Genomic DNA, 16,219 nt, shown 5'->3' with positions numbered 1-16,219 from the left:
CATCCAATTTTTCATTTACTTAGAAAATGGAAGGGCGTGGGGAGAGGGGAGCTTAAACGATTGACTGCATTCTTCATGATATGAATATTTGTTCGCAATCGTAGATCTAGATCTTTGAGTTTCAATATTACTTCTGTACTCAGCGTCTTGATCGAACAAAACGTTCGGTAATATTTACAGTCTCTCGGGCGGTCTTCGCATTTTACCTTAATAGATAACACTTTGCAAAATCGAATCCACTCAATTCCATTCTACGTTCTCTCTTAGGAAAGTTTCAAGACACTTAAACCCACTGAAGCGATCTGGTGAATTCCTTTCCTCGCGTGAGACTTAAAAGTGATCGATTTTTTAACGAGTGCACGGCGTAGTACGGAATAGTAGCAAAATAAAGAGCGATGAGAGACGCATTCGGTCGCAGAGATCTTCAACAGTCGCTTAAGATGTCATCGTAATAAGTCGACGAAAGTTTATATTATTTTTATCAAAGTCAACTTACGATAAGAGAATAAAAATAAAAACGAAATTAATTTTCTACACGGAATCAACGTTAACTGAGATTATACTCGTTCACTACACTCGGGATTTCAGTATAACGCGCGCTACTTCGTTCACACAAATAGATTTCGCCAAGTATAAAAGGAGCGCAAGTTCATCTACGCTCTGCAATCTCCCGAGATAACGAAGAAACGGCTGTAGGCGATGCTTTTCCGAAAAGTCTCGACGAATCAGCCTCTCGGGTCGTGATCGACGAGTCGGGTGAGTAGGCAGGCGATCGATCGATCTTGAGAGTCGTTCCGCCGCCCGATGAACGCCGGAGTTGAAGTCAGAAGACCGATATGGGAAAATCGCTTTTCAGGGTTATCGCGCGCGAGAAAAGTCGGTCGAACGTGTTATATCCGCGAGTCGTTCACGTGCTGGGCGATGGCTCGTGGAACCTGTGCTCGACCTCACTTCGGAGGTCTGCCCTCCTCCCATCGCCCTGTCTACGACAACGAGGCGGGCGGGCAGGCGGACGGGCAGCAGCGTCGGGTGGCGCGTCACGGAAGCGCCCTTCTTCGTCCACTGGAAGTGCGAAGTGGAAGAATTAAATCGTATTTCAACGTCAATGCCGCGGAAGCAAGCGTGAGGGCAGGATAGCTTTGGGACTACTCAGTCACGAGCGAAAATCCGAACTCCCGTGCAGTCGCGGAACGCAATTTAACTTTTAGTCGCTCGCGAGAGGAGCCGTGGAGGGTTCTACGACTGGCGTCCCCCACCCTTCCCAAGATATCTCTGTTCTTTTGCGCGAGCTCTCTTATTCCCGACCGTCCCTCTAATCCGTTTCCCTTTGCTCCTATTCTCGTTCTCTGCGGATGCTTAATATGCAATCACGCACTGGAAACGGCTCCCATGTGATCCCGTACATAGACAGACACGCCTGTCCAACCACCAGTCTCGAATCGTACTTCTGCGAACGATTCTTCAGTAAAGTTGCTGCGCGATGGTAAGATCACATGCAGGCGGGCACAAACGACGAGCATAACGTCCCGAATTTAATTTTAGTCTATTATCCAGGTTCATCCGTTTCTAAAGCTTTTGTAATGTAACGGGATAAGAAAACGGCATACCAATTTTGCGAGATTTTACTCGTCAAATATTTAATATAATACGAGAGAGATTGTTATATAATTATAAAATTCATTATATTCATTATGAAATTACAATACTACAAATTGTGCTGATTATAATTTTATCAATTAAAAACATTTACTTCAGAAATAATTAGTAAAAATATTTAATTTCATAATTGACGAGAAATCTTGAAGCAAGCATATTTGATCGCAAATACTCAGGAATGTATGTTTATTATTTTTAACCTATAAATTAATTCAATCATGATGAGCTTTTTATTTGATAACGACGTCAGTACGCTGTCTCAATTAATATGCTGCAATTACATTGCAAATTATGTAATTAAATTGGTAGTTTTTGGTACGTAAATAACATGCAAAACGGTAATTATTAGCGATAAACTGACTCTTATTGCGAGAGAGACGAGTATTCGATCGAAATCGTTGCAGTATTCTATGCCTATTAGCGAAAAACGCTGAAATTCTATATTATGCAATATCAAACATCGATAATTAATGATACAGCGCGTATCGGCAAATACACTCGTAAACTCATAATACGCTCATAACAATTGCAAAACGATGAGATCATTACGGCCGAGTTACTGCAGCAGCCAATCGATTGTTGCAGCTTTGACGTTCGCGGCCGGCGGCAATACAGCAACGCCCGTCTTTGGTCGTCGCCCACGGCATTGGGACCAAGAGCTTTTTTCGTCACGGCGACGAATCCGGCTCACCTCAGCATCGATCGGCTGGAGAGCACCGATGAGGGAATCTACCGGTGCCGGGTGGACTTCAGAAACTCGCCGACGCGGAAACAAAGGATGAACTTAACCGTTATAGGTGAGCGCATTGTATCCCGGTGAAACTCAATCAACCAGTGATCACGCAACAATTAAAGTCGGTCCTTTTGATCAGGGCGCGGTAATGGAGGTCGCGTCAAGTATCGGAGCAAGAAGCACCTTTCCGAGATTGCTTTTACGATGTGTAATTTAACGTTGAATATAATCGTTCAATTCGTCGCGCGATACGATAAAGTTCATGCGCGGTTCAGTTTAGATATACATTTGCTCTCGATACATCTCGTCGTGTGTGTTGACTTACGAACTCGGCACTTTCCGGCGCATAAATTAATCTCGGCGTAAGCCGCGGTTTGCCTCGCAAACTAGGAGCTGCCGTGGTAATATACTTCGTAACTACGACCTGTTTTGCGGCCATTATAACAGTTAATTCTACTACAACGCCAAAGTTCTGCCGGATTCCACCGCATCGACCGCATACGCATCTCTCGCGCTGACTGTCGTTTCGCTAGACGAATGATCGATTAACATCTCCTCGTTGGATTCTAACGACGCATGCTATTCGCACAGTGCCTCCGTCGAAGCCGATAATATTGGATGGGGCAACGAAGGTCGTTTGGGGCGTCGAGCAGCGGTACAACGAGGGAAGCGACGTCAACCTGATTTGCGAGGCTCGTGGCGGCAAGCCACCCCCGAAGCTAACGTGGTATCTCGACAATACCGTGATAGACGAGTCCTATCACTATGATACCCAGAACCGGTTAACGGTTAACCACTTGGCGTATCCGAAAATTGGGCGACAGCACCTCCAGGCGAGGCTGATCTGTCAGGCCAGCAACACGAACTTGGTGACGCCGCAAATCAATTTGTTCGTCCTCGAAATGAATCGTAAGTCGTTGACGATCCTACTCTATCTTACTCATACTCTCTTTCTTGTGCTGCGTTTGGCGAAATTGCATGGCGATTGCGCTGCTTATTCGTTCTATCTTTCATTTTCTTCAGCTTATACATGAGCCAATTTCGCGCGGCACTAAATTTACGCGCCTTGTCGTAACAGTGTAATTCCAACTTGTAACGTTATGACAACGTAATATTTACCTTTCACAGTGACATTAATGGATGTGCCGCATAAAAATGCCATTCAGCGTAATTTCGATCTGGCGTGTATAATAGCAAAATCGGTGATTGCGTTAGCGTAAGTAGCGTATCCGAAATAGTGTCTTACGTAAATAGAAGAGTGTCGAAAGAGCCATCCACTAATAGGCTGCAAGCGAGGATTAGCGCTGAGTCAGCATGTCGATCGTTTCGCGCGAAAGAAATGAAGGCCCCTCCTGGTGATGCTTAAAACGAATCCCCCCGATTACCTTAATGTACGCCCATACCGCGAATGACGATCGAGAAAAGTTCTACTTACGCGACCTACTTTGTCAATCTCTATAATGTTGCATGCTTGTGCAATACAGTTTCTTAAACATGTTTTTACGGGAATCGCAATCCATCAAACGGCCGCCACAGCCAGTCCAATTTGCCCTAAGAGAAAAAATTATCTCAAAGTCAAAAAGAAATCATAGATAAAACTTGTTAGTATTGTTACTAAGCACTTTATAGACTAATACGCTAACATTTTTAAATGATGCGGCGCCAAACTATGTCACGTTTGTATGTGCATCATCGAGTTATCGTTTTTTGCATTACGTTTTTTTTTTAATTTCCAATAATTATTTCGCAGTGCGATGCAAATTATTGTTTGCATTTTCTAATATTTTGTTACATATATATAGCGCAGCCTATAAACGTAAATGTGCCCAGTGGACGTAAAGTGTTGCACATACGTAGTTCCATGTAATCATTAATGTAAGTACGCAATTATCGCGTGCATAACGAGCTACGAGAGTTCTCCATTTGCGCGTTGAGGTAGACATGGAACTACCGACAAGTTGACGCGCATATTTCGCGAAAGAAAAAGCATATAACCGCGTTTCACATGTTTTCCTATCTAGGGATATCTTCCTGGTCGTTAATTTCTCCGCACGAACCGACAAGTGTCGCCACTTGCGCAATATAAAGTCGCTGACCCTTAATGCATTAATACAATGCTAGTGCAAGCGCGTGGATTATAATTCATTCTGACAAGCCTCGTTTGTCGCTTACAAAATCTCATCTCCGCCAGCTTACGACCTTCGAGACTGCAATGTATAGCGGCGTATCAAACGACATATCTATCGACAGAATCTGAAGTTACTCGAGGAAACAAATTCGTGAGAACAGTCGATAGAAGAACTGATGTAAATTGGCGTTTTCCCTTCGTGGTTTTAGGCAGATTTCGTATCGTATACGCCGCTGGCGAATCGGCTCAATGGTCACATAGGGTACATGCACCGAAGGCCTTTTCACGTAGCCCTATAGTCGGGCCAAGGTATTCACGTGCTGAACCTATTAGTCGTCTGGACGAGATTGGCCGGTGAAGATAACGGTAACGCCTCTCGCAAGACGGATCAGTGAATCGCGTGCCTCCGGTCCGCAGCTTCGACTCTGTGTTTCCTCGTGAGCACTTGGCGTGCGACAGCGCGTCTGTGTTCGAGCGAGCGTTGTTGCACGGTCGATAGACGTGACGGAGAACGCTCGCGCCGTGCACACGCGCGTGCGTGTGCGTCCGTGAGCGCGTTAATCGTGCCGTATGAGTGAGTCGTGTGTGCATCGAGGTAAGAAGGTACTCGGGGTGCACTCTAAGATATCGTGGCGGCTGAAAGAGAATTCGACTTGTAATGACCCAGTAACGTCGCGCCCAGACAGAAGGGAACGGGAGAGCCGCGGAAGAAACTGTTCGAACCGACGGCGATAACGTTAATGTAAACACGCGTAAAAGCATTAGTGCTTGACGGAGCTGCAAGAGGCGCTAATTCGTGGGTCGATTGATCTCGCCGATCACACGTTGCACGCGCGCATACCCATGGAAACCTCGCGTCTTAAGACGCGCCGCATTAACCGAGCAATTCGCAATTCATGTTGAAACGTACGCTAACTGTGTTCAATAGCGCACACAATTAATAACAGTTCAAAAAAAATATTATATAAAATCGAAACATTACTCTCTCGTGCTACACCCATTTTATTAAAAGGTAATTCTTCATTGGCTAGTAATATACGTCTTTGTCGCAAATAAATGTAGATTACTTCGATTTTGCATTTGATTGAACAGAAAAATATTTTCGAAGACATTCGACGTAGAAATTTGTGTTCGCGTTTTCTAATTTTTTTTTATCTCTATCAACATTCTAATTTTTTATTCCCAAGAAAAGTAATAATTTTTTATTTCGAGCATCGTCGTTTTACGATCGGCACGTAAAAAACGGACGTTTTATGTCTGTATATAAATTACGATTCCTTGCGCAAGCTGATATTTCCGATTGCTCTTGTTTCAAGGAATTGCATTTGATAGTTATGCATAGAGATAGTTCGCACGAATAACTAATCCTACATCAAGCATAAATAATCAGACACTATATGTAACTAGTAGACACAGGCATACTCTTGTATGCGAATAATTTCGTACACTCCCGTGGGTGATGCCTATTAATTCATACGAATTGCGATGCGTGCCGAATCCACTCGATAGAACAAATAATGATAAGCATGCGTGTCCACGCTCCCATCTGTTCAAATGTGCATCAATTCATTCTTAATTGCTGTCATATAAATCACTTGGAAATTTTAATGAGTTATTAAACGCCTTTGAACAATAAATTATCCCCTTGATCAAAATTTAACTCTTCGCATTCGAAGTTTATCTCGATTGAGATTGATGGAATGAGATACCGCCTCTCTCGCTCACGGTCTAAAGGCCCAAGATACGAGTTTGTAATAATTTTTTAATTGAAAAGAAATTAATTTGAGATTTCGTTACTCAACCACAGATAAATTAGAGGCTAAAGCTCTTACAGTGTCGTGACATTTCACAGTGGTATCGCGCTGTGTTGTAGCAAGATTCGATCGGCGAGAATGTGAAAAATAAGTGAGTGAGCACGAAACGCGTGACGCGGCTGGCGTGACGAAAGCTTTCGGAGTGGTCCGGAGTGTCTGCGGCGTGGCATGCAAATGCGCTTTGTTCATAAATTTTTTGCGAGGGTGAAACAAACAGGCGGGCGCGTGGTTTCTGCGCAGCGCCTGGCAATTCGTGCCGCCGGTTAAGAATTAAAGTCGGCATCAATGTGATAAACGGCTCGCTAGACTTTGCCAATTGCAATTGCGCTAATTCGTATCCGGTCGTGCGTGTATCGCACGTATGCACGCACGCACGCACGAACACGCGAGCACGCACCTTTGCGCGCGCGACGTTTATTCGTGCGCGGTCATGCGCGTCGGAAACTGTTCGCCTGATAATAATTAATAATCCCGTCCCCCCGGCGCGCTGAGCCGCGGCGCGTTTCCATGACGCGCGGGACATCATCGTCATTCATCAGGGGAGCTATCTCGACCTCGTTTCCCGATAAGGCTAGGAGATTTCAACTGGCCGAGGGCCAGTGCGCTTTTCGTCGGCAACGCCGAGCTTTCTCGGGGCACTGATTTCGGTCGGCGCCGAGAGTCACGCCGCGCGCGGCGCGCTTTCCGACGGAGCAGGTGGTGGCCGTTCAACCGCTTGGAAATAAATGGGAAGGTGCGAAGAGCGCCGGGTTTGATAAGTGCCGCCGGCCGGGGGCGTCGACTCGTAGGGAATTATTCGAACAAACGATAACGCCACGGTAAACACGCGTGAAACCATTAAGGCCCGGCGCTGGTAGCGGGCGTTAATTCACGGACGTTTGTTCGCCGGCATACGCAAATGGCATCGCGCCGCGCCGCTGCACCGCCTCGATAATGCGCCAGTAAAACTTGATGAACGCGCATTACGGTTAATAATAAAACCGGGGATTCTACGCAGGTGCGGAGGAAGAACGACGCGCGTACTCTATTATTGACATCGTGAGGGTTGATTGACCCGCTGAATTCCGTATATTTTTATTGGAATATACGCAATCTTCGAGATTTCTTTTATTGGCTCCAAGACGTTCCATTCAAGATACATCCTTTTATCGAACGTATTTCTTTCGTCCGGAATTTTCGTGCGAAAAGTCGTGAGCTAAGTTAACAAGCCACTTCAGGAAAACGCTAAAGCCAAGCGTGCGAACACGATATCCAACACGACTGATAGAGTGGGGCAATTTGTCAAAGCTGTCGGCGATCACTAAATTACGAACGACAATGGAACCACAATGTCGAACGGTTGATTCCACGGATATCGTAGCAGGAATCAAACATCGCTATACTCGTCCAAGCAATTGCACGCCGGCTTTGCGTGCTTTTGTTCTAATTGAACGTCGAAAATAGATACAATCCTTTCTCCCTCTTCCTCGGGCATCGTGAGGCGCGATCACGATCGACGTACACGCGATGCCCGGCGCATCGAGTGATGCTCCCGTCGATACAATCTGTGCCACCGCCACTGTCGGACCCTCATACGTATTTCAGACCCACCTTGCGCAAAACTAAGCTATTCTCGAACGTAATCGCGCTCTCGACATGTTTTAATTAAAATCTAATCTCTCCCGAGGCGCCTACTCAAAATAGATTGCACTAATTCTTTATCGCATGCACAACAAGGCGATTTTCGCGCTGGATCGTGTTATCGCTCATGATATTATTAAGCTGATTAAATGGACTTTTGATCATCGGATGAGTGGTCGCGAAAGTTGATTATACGAATAAACGAAAGTTCGTACAAATGCGAATCTATGGCCGGACTAGTGTGAGAGTCGTCAAATCTATTCGTAGACGGGAGCGCAAGTGCGTGTGTGTGTGTGTGCGTCAGGACTGGGATATACAGTGAAACGGAGGAACCAATTTCAGAGAAGTGGCTACCAACTAATGGCAATTAGAGATTGTATGAGCGGTCGGTCCTAGCGACGAATGTGCTTGTGTTGGAATTTACGAGGACGACCATGTGACACCAACGTTATATACGAATTGGTTAATTCGATCGCTTTTAGTCGATATGAATATCAGTTGATATGAATATCAAATATTCGCTGCTAACAGCTACGATAAAACAGGAATATATTAAGCGATATGTAGACGTGTGTAATCGCTAGAAATGTAGAGTGATTTTGTAATTGCAGAATTGGGTCTCTGTTAATCATAAATATGATACAGTCGTTTGTTACATTTGTGACATTAGGAAAAAGTAAATTTATTTGGACAGAAAAAGCACTTAATTTCAGATTTAGCAACAGTAGTAACAAAGCAGTCAAAAATAATCTCTTTGAAATTTATTCATTTCTTTTTAAGTATTTCTGTATTTTCTTTTCACGTTTCTGCAGACATGGCATCAAAATATAACGATATTTAAAACCTAAAATTAAATCTCTGTTTAAAATCTATCGTGAAAATGAAAATTGATACTGACGTCGCTAATATTAACCACGTACAAAAATATGATTACACATTTGATGACGCGTTGATATTTTAATATGATCAAAAAGTATACTTGATACTATTTTAGTATCAACATTATTAAGTTACAAGTCAATCTAAACAGATCACAGATGTATTCGCACAAGAAGAAATCTTGAAATAATCGTAACAAATCGTATAAAAGTTATGATTGACAATTACGAAAAGAAGTTAAAAACGAGGTACAAAATTTTTTGTAAAATAAGCGTTTTATACGCGCATTTTATTACGACAAGGGATAAGGAATAAGCATAATAGGAATGACTTGTTTTAGATAACAATCTTGTTCTTAGAAATATACGTTGATTACCTCTGAGAATTAGTACAATTCTTTCGTAGATTTAAGAATTAAATAATTAAAATGTATCGCTGCGCTATGCGAAGAACAAGATTTTAATCCTGATTTTTGAGCTGTCCATATCGTTCTTTAATTCTTTCTGTTGTTCGCGAAGCATACTCGTTCAGTCGGACGACGAAATTTCGGAATGATTTTACGAATACGTTTCCCAGCTTCCCTCGGAATTAGATAGTCCGGTTTCATCGTTATTTCGACCGTTTAATCTTATTCCCGGATTTTTTCCCGGTACAATACTGAGCACCGCCGCTTTTGTAGTTCCGGGAGCCGTTTTCACGATTTCACTCGGTAGGCAACTTCGAAACAGTAGCGATCCGAATAAAGTTGATTAAATTAAGATCCGCCATAGCAGAAACTTGACTACGCGTGCATACATGCTTAACGATATAATTTTATTTATCTTTACAACGTGCATCTTTTTTTAAGTGACAAAACAAAGAGAGAAAAATGAAAATTTCAAATACAATAGAATCTCTCATTCTATAACGTGTACATTACATTATATATGTGCGAGCATCTGTCTTTTTAAATGACATAACACATCTACGAAATATAATAAATGTGTACAACTACATTGCATGCAAATTGCATTTTGTTTTGCGTCGAAAAATAGGCTTTTCCACTTATTAAATTGGAGCATCTCTTTTTTTCGTAAATAAAAAAAGCATGAAAAATAAAGAGCTCTATGGTTTACTGTAATTACAGGAAAACAACGACATTTTTTTTTTCATTGTTGCAGTAAAACCGTTGGTAGTTCAAATCCTGACGAAGGAAACGAGAGTTTCAGCTGAGAAAAATTACAACGTGGAATGTCGCTCGAGCGGTTCACGGCCAGACGCGGTGATTACTTGGTGGAAAGCAAACAAGCCAATTCTTGAAAAGTCTGACACCGTAAGTCTATTGTTACGTATTGCATGTCAATTTTATGTTATTAAAATAAGCATATGCTGTACAGCAAAATGAAAATAGACATCATTCTAAAGTGAGATCTCTACGTCATTTAAGTACCGAAGAAAGAGCAAACATTCTTGGCTACTTAATAAAAAGTTCCTCTCTCTCGGACTCTTTATTTGAAGATGTTAAATGCCGACACTTTGGTCCGTAACTTTCTGGCGACGAAAGTAAATTTATAACGCTCTTGTTATAAAATGATGTGAGTAAAATTGAGAGCGGCTAAATTCAAGTATTAGACTCGCGCTATAAATCTTTTTCTTACTTTACCTTGCAGGATGTTTCACACGTTAATTTGATTCTTATTTCGGAACGAGATCATTTTATTACGGTGCAAAATTACTGTTTTGATATTTGACAATTTGTTAAAAGATATCTCAATGTTATTACATTGCAATAATAACTGCAGACACTAAGGTTTCGTATAATCTTACAATTTAAAAGAATCTTCGAAATCAGAGTTCAATATCGGAGGAGAAAATGAGCAAATTTGCTCACGCATTTTCACGAGAGAGCGTACAGTTGATCTACGATTCTCACGAGTACTCTAATTCGGAAAAGTTGCGCGTCGAGTGTGTTTTTATGTTGTCCTCCCCCGCGTCGCGACGTTGGCCGGATGCGAACATTCGTGTCGTCAAGTTCTGAAAACGGTTAGCGGAAAGCATTGCTGAAGTGCGCTGCACAATTCGGGGGAAAATTCTTGAAATCGACGTCTCGTAACTTGCCGCAGTTTACGACGATTCGCCCAGAAGTTAGGACGATGCAGTTATTTCGTTTTTCTTGCGGACGACTTCTCGCGCGCGTTTCCCCTAGCCCCTCTTTTTCGTCCGTTCATCCCATCGCCTCGATCTCCGACATACCTAGGCACACTCCTTCCGCAGTGACAGCGAGAGTACAGAAGTTCGCGAACGATCCAGTGGATCTTCACTTGATAAACTTTCGGGACTTAACTTTCTTTTCCTATTTTCGATGCCCGCGTCCATCGCCTGTAGCACGAAATGTTTCAGTAATGCCCGAGAACGCTAAATTTTTAAAACATCTCTCCGACTATAACTGTCCTCCTTACTTTAGAAAGCCATTCTACGAATTCATACTGTATGTTTCACGAATTTATTTATTTATTTATTTATTTTTTTTACATAAAAATATACGGCGCGTCGATCAATATTATGCCGATTCAATAAATGAGTGTCGGTTTTTCTTTGTTAGCTCTTTCAAATTAACGTATTGTAACATCGTAGATCAGTAATTGAAGTTTAACAATTGAAATAGCAAATATGAAACATTCATCGATGTCTTTGTGATCATTAAATGGTATAGTATCTATAGCGCATATTTATGATGTTGCAATATTCAAGATAATTATGCATAGATATTAAAGCGACATGCCAACCGATCGATATTATAGCTGCGGTTAGTTAACAATAATGAAGCAATAAATGATAATTTCGCCATTCGCATATATTGTTATAAATGAAACAACATATAACGTAATTGATCCTAATAACATGAGTTTCTGTAGTAAAATACAATTTTATCTTGCATTAGAATTGCTAATGACATAATGAAAAAAAAAATTATTTTATATTTAAAATCTACATAGACCATAGAATGATGCATTAAAATGGTTTGAAATTTTTATCATTTCTATTATATTGCGTAGATCACTGTAATACATAAAACCGTATTAAGCAAGTTACACTGATGAAGAGCATTCAGCATTTTCATGTGTCAGAATTTTACGGTGGCTATGGCAAGAGAGCAACATTACCGTTTCATGCTTATATCGTGTGTTTTTACTGCGCCATTATTTCATGATCATCCGCGAGCGAAAATGTTTGAAGCACTCGTGACGACCATTATCGCATACACGATAACATCGGGATGTTTCATAAAAAAAGTTGTATTACGAATTTTTTTCATACTATTACGTAGGTAACTGCATTTGTTCATCGTGAGGTTCTTTTCAATGCGTTACAAATTGAAAACGCTGAACAAATTTTTATGTGAAAAAATTTTTCTCATTCCTACATGTAACGCGACGAGATGTGAAGGAAAGCTGCGTCCTTAACATTTTTTTTGGGACCTCACGCTCCTATCGTGAAATCGCGACAAAATTAGCTGTATCTGTATTTTTCCAATTCTGCATTTTTGTTTTGCTACATTTCGTATTTCAGAATCTTAGACTCGTTATTTTTCGCGATAGCACGAGAAAATGAGATGAATATACCAACAGATTTAGTAGTTCGATTTATCTACGTAGTTGCATAAACTCGATGTTAAATTAAACGGTCTTTCCCATATATCCGTGAGGATACGTTTACATCCTCTTAGAAAATACTATGTCGGTAACATTCGGTCGACGTATGCGAAACGTTGTGACCGTAACGTCAGTACGACCTACCTGTGCGATATATCGATGCCCGTGTGTTGGACTGTCCGGAGGGTTTTATCGGGAAATTCGATCGCGTCGCACCGAGGCGCACTGAAAGTACAACGCAGCGAAGCTTACAAAAAAAAAAAAAAAAATGCACGCGAGATAGGAAAAGCGAGACGGAGAATGAGCGAGCGAGGGAGGGAGACGATTGGTAGAAGTGCATAAGAGAGTGAGGGACAGCGACGCACCACATTCATCCTGACGAACCATTACTTCCATTCATCGTATTCGCGATACTGATGCGGATACGTGGCTTTTCCGATATATATGCCCGATGGCGCTATCATTAAAATGACATCGTGAAAGGGACGCGAGAGGGACGCGGGTCGTGATGGAGAGAGGAAGCGTCAGCGATGTGACCCGCACCCGCGCTCCGACCTCCATTTCCCGTCGTTGCTCTAAGCATCATAAATCTTGAAAAACCGTTAATCCCCGGCGCTCTTTTATTTCGGCATCACTTTGGCCTAACAGCTTCCAACGATGTTAAATTAATATTAGCAGCAAACGCGTGACGCCGCATGAAAAATGGAATAGCGCTTTCGACGCAGGAAATGAGAAATGTGCGAATCGTGTAAAGATAGCGGAGTTCGTTAATGGGCTGATTAGTTTATTCGATCGATAGTCCGGTTCACTTTTCAATCCGAATATCGTAAAAGTTATAAATCTCAATTAATTCCGCAAAGTGGATACGTTATGAATACGATATGAACACAGCGCAAATTTTCCGATTTTCCACTGGGGGAATTAAAACCTCTTTCGAGGAAATCTAGCATTTCCTTCAAAACTCTATGTTACAGGGCTGTGTAAAACAATGCTCGATTCCGAAATTAATCTGTACAGCCATTATGTTGAAACATTTGATTTCCGAATCAACCGCGTTCATTCTCCGCGGTCTCTCCGCAATAACGGAAAAATCGATATATCGAAATCCAATTCATATTTTCAGTTTCGCGTGTCACAGCTATGTGCGCACGGGGCGTTCGATATCGAAATCAATGTGCATATTTAATTACAGTATCCGATCGAGAACAATCAGAGTTTGAGCATCCTCAGATTCACGCCGACTATAGAGGACGACGGTAAATATTTGACATGTCGCGCGGAAAATCCTGCTATTCCAGACAGCGCGCTGGAGGACAAGTGGCGGCTTGACGTACAATACCAACCGGTGGTCAGCTTAAGGATGGGCGAAACGCTGAATCCGGATGACATCAAAGAGGGCGACGACGTGTACTTTGAGTGTATAGTGCGAGCAAATCCGAAGGTGTACAAGCTCGCCTGGTTCAAAGATGTAAGTATCGCGAATAACTCGCGTGTCCATCACGATATCCGCGCGAGGAAACGTTTCACGGTATATTTGCGTTTTGTTGTACACCCGCGCCGTTCGTTCGTTCGTTCGTTCGTTTCCCCGCCGCTTTATGCAAATGTAATTCGTTCTCCATTAGATAACTTGCGTGTGTACCGCTTCACGCGTTCTTTATTACGGTACAGTTTCCATCTGTTGGTGTGCGCGAGCATTCAAATTACATTATAATTGCAATTAAGGAACACGGACTTGTATTAAATTCAGATTCAATTGCAACGGGCAATTTTGTATGTGCTTTCAGGGCAAAGAATTGAAGAATAATTCTACAGCGGGTGTAGTCCTCAGCGACCACTCTTTGGTTCTCCAAGGATTAACTCGTTACTCCGCCGGTGATTACACCTGCCTTGCCGCTAACAGCGAGGGAAAGACGGCCAGTAATCCAGTGTCTCTCCAGATAATGTGTAAGTGAAAGGCGCAATTAACGATTGCTCCTGTAATTAATAGTCAAATTATCTCGATCGAAAATTGGCCCGGGCAAACAATACTGTAATAACATTGAAGCGTATGTCCTTTATAAACGGCGTCGGTTCCCAAATTTCCTTCTCGCAGCTACGAGACTACCTTCGATAATTACTTAATCGATGGTAAGCAACTTCGCGGTGTGCACGGGGGCAAGTACAGCGTTTGTCGAACGCATGAGAAACGAACTCGACGGCGACGTTAAGTTGGGGACGAGAAGAGAGATTCGAGGAGGGGGGAGGGAGGGAAGAGGAGTACGGTAGATAGGGTGTATAGTTTTCTGTGAAACACGGAACGCGGGTTATTCTATTAGAATGGTCGGTGTGCCCCTGGTGCTAGCCTGGCGTATCTGCATCTTGTAAATGACCTAAGAGGGAAGGAAGGACTGCGTTGCATATTCAGTGTATGTAAAGCGTATAGCTGAATATTCATGTGTGGGTGAACGCAGGCTGGCAATGTGCTAAGCTAGGCCCGAGCAGACGTACAGCGGGATGTACGTAACTGAAGGAGATCGCGAATCCGTCCTGATGTTCCAAACCCCCCTTGCGGAGCCGACAATGTCGATCTTTTGCATTCGCATGGGATTTCGAATAATCCGCGATCGCGTCGCGATATAATATTGCGCATATACGCGAGTGACAAGCCGCGTCATGTCATGCGAAAGGGTTTTCTCTCGCGTTCATCTTACTCGAACTGTTAATAAACATGAGAAATATCTCATCTCTTTCATAACGTGACTCATAGCATTATATCACGTGATAAAATCCCGACTGTACGAACGAGCGTGTACTCGTATTAATAATACTTTATTAGACGTATTGAGAAAATTCAATGCATGGTTTTTAATATATATATATATATATATATATATATATATATATATATATAAAATTTAAACAAGAAAGTTTTTACGAAAAAAGTTAAGCTTTTCTTACAATGCTTATTCTATATGAGCGCATGAGGTAATAAGATCTATAGATTCTGCTCCAAACAACTTCAACTGTTTGCAATGCAAATCGTATAAGTACGGAAAGCTTCCCGGTCAACACACATTTGATTCACAAATTTAGAAGTTTGCTAACATCCATTGTTGTACATATGTGTTGAAGTATATTCAAATCTTGATAACTTTGAATCTAATAAGACTTAGAAATTAAAATTTACATGCTCTCTATTAACAGCAAGGAGACATAAACTTTATTATATTCTATTGGAGATGTAAATCTCTATTATAATTTTAAGAATCACAAAAATTTATAAATTTATACAAGAATTATAAGAAATTCTTTATTCTCAGAATTTAATATATTTCTTTGCATTAATACAATTTTTAGCGGTACAATTTATTTCTAAACCTTTTTATCTCTATTGTAGGATTAATAGATAAACGAACATTGATTTTTGTCCATTGAATAGTTAACAAACACACATAATTCGACTTCTACGGCTTCCAAGCATTTATTATGAAACACTTAATCCGTTTTCACCGGAATCGAGAAAAGAAAGAAAGACGTAATTTTGAATGTTTTATAAGGGAGACAAACATTGACCCAACAATTTATCTGGTTATTCTCGAGAAAATGCCAAGTTATTCACAAGTTATGGGCGCGCGCGCGCGCGCGTGTGTAACTTTCTTAAAAACACATCAAATGCATCTGCGTTCTATACATAAAATTGTCTTTCGTCATGTTAAATCATTTGAGTTGTAGAATGATAAAATAACGAATTTTATTTTTACGAACAAAAATATTATTT

The 16,219-nt window shown here is 41.7% G+C and overlaps 1 protein-coding gene across 4 annotated transcripts in view; it reads left to right on the top strand.

The window, feature by feature from the left end:
* LOC105195648 (hemicentin-2) overlaps window positions 1-16,219 on the top strand; it is a 142,036-nt gene that overhangs the window by 107,876 nt on the left and 17,941 nt on the right. For 3 of the 4 annotated variants that reach the window (XM_039447736.1, XM_039447735.1, XM_011161157.3), the window contains 5 exons: window positions 2,242-2,453; window positions 2,981-3,298; window positions 9,991-10,142; window positions 13,655-13,930; window positions 14,247-14,406. In XM_039447736.1, coding sequence (XP_039303670.1) covers window positions 2,242-2,453; window positions 2,981-3,298; window positions 9,991-10,142; window positions 13,655-13,930; window positions 14,247-14,406 — 1,118 coding nt within the window. The remainder of the gene's footprint in view (window positions 1-2,241; window positions 2,454-2,980; window positions 3,299-9,990; window positions 10,143-13,654; window positions 13,931-14,246; window positions 14,407-16,219) is intronic. The other variant, XM_039447737.1, reaches the window with a different exon arrangement.

The sequence above is a fragment of the Solenopsis invicta genome, chromosome 4, assembly GCF_016802725.1.
Source record: "Solenopsis invicta isolate M01_SB chromosome 4, UNIL_Sinv_3.0, whole genome shotgun sequence".
NCBI lineage: Eukaryota > Metazoa > Arthropoda > Insecta > Hymenoptera > Formicidae > Solenopsis > Solenopsis invicta.
This window is presented reverse-complemented; position numbering and strand designations above follow the sequence as displayed.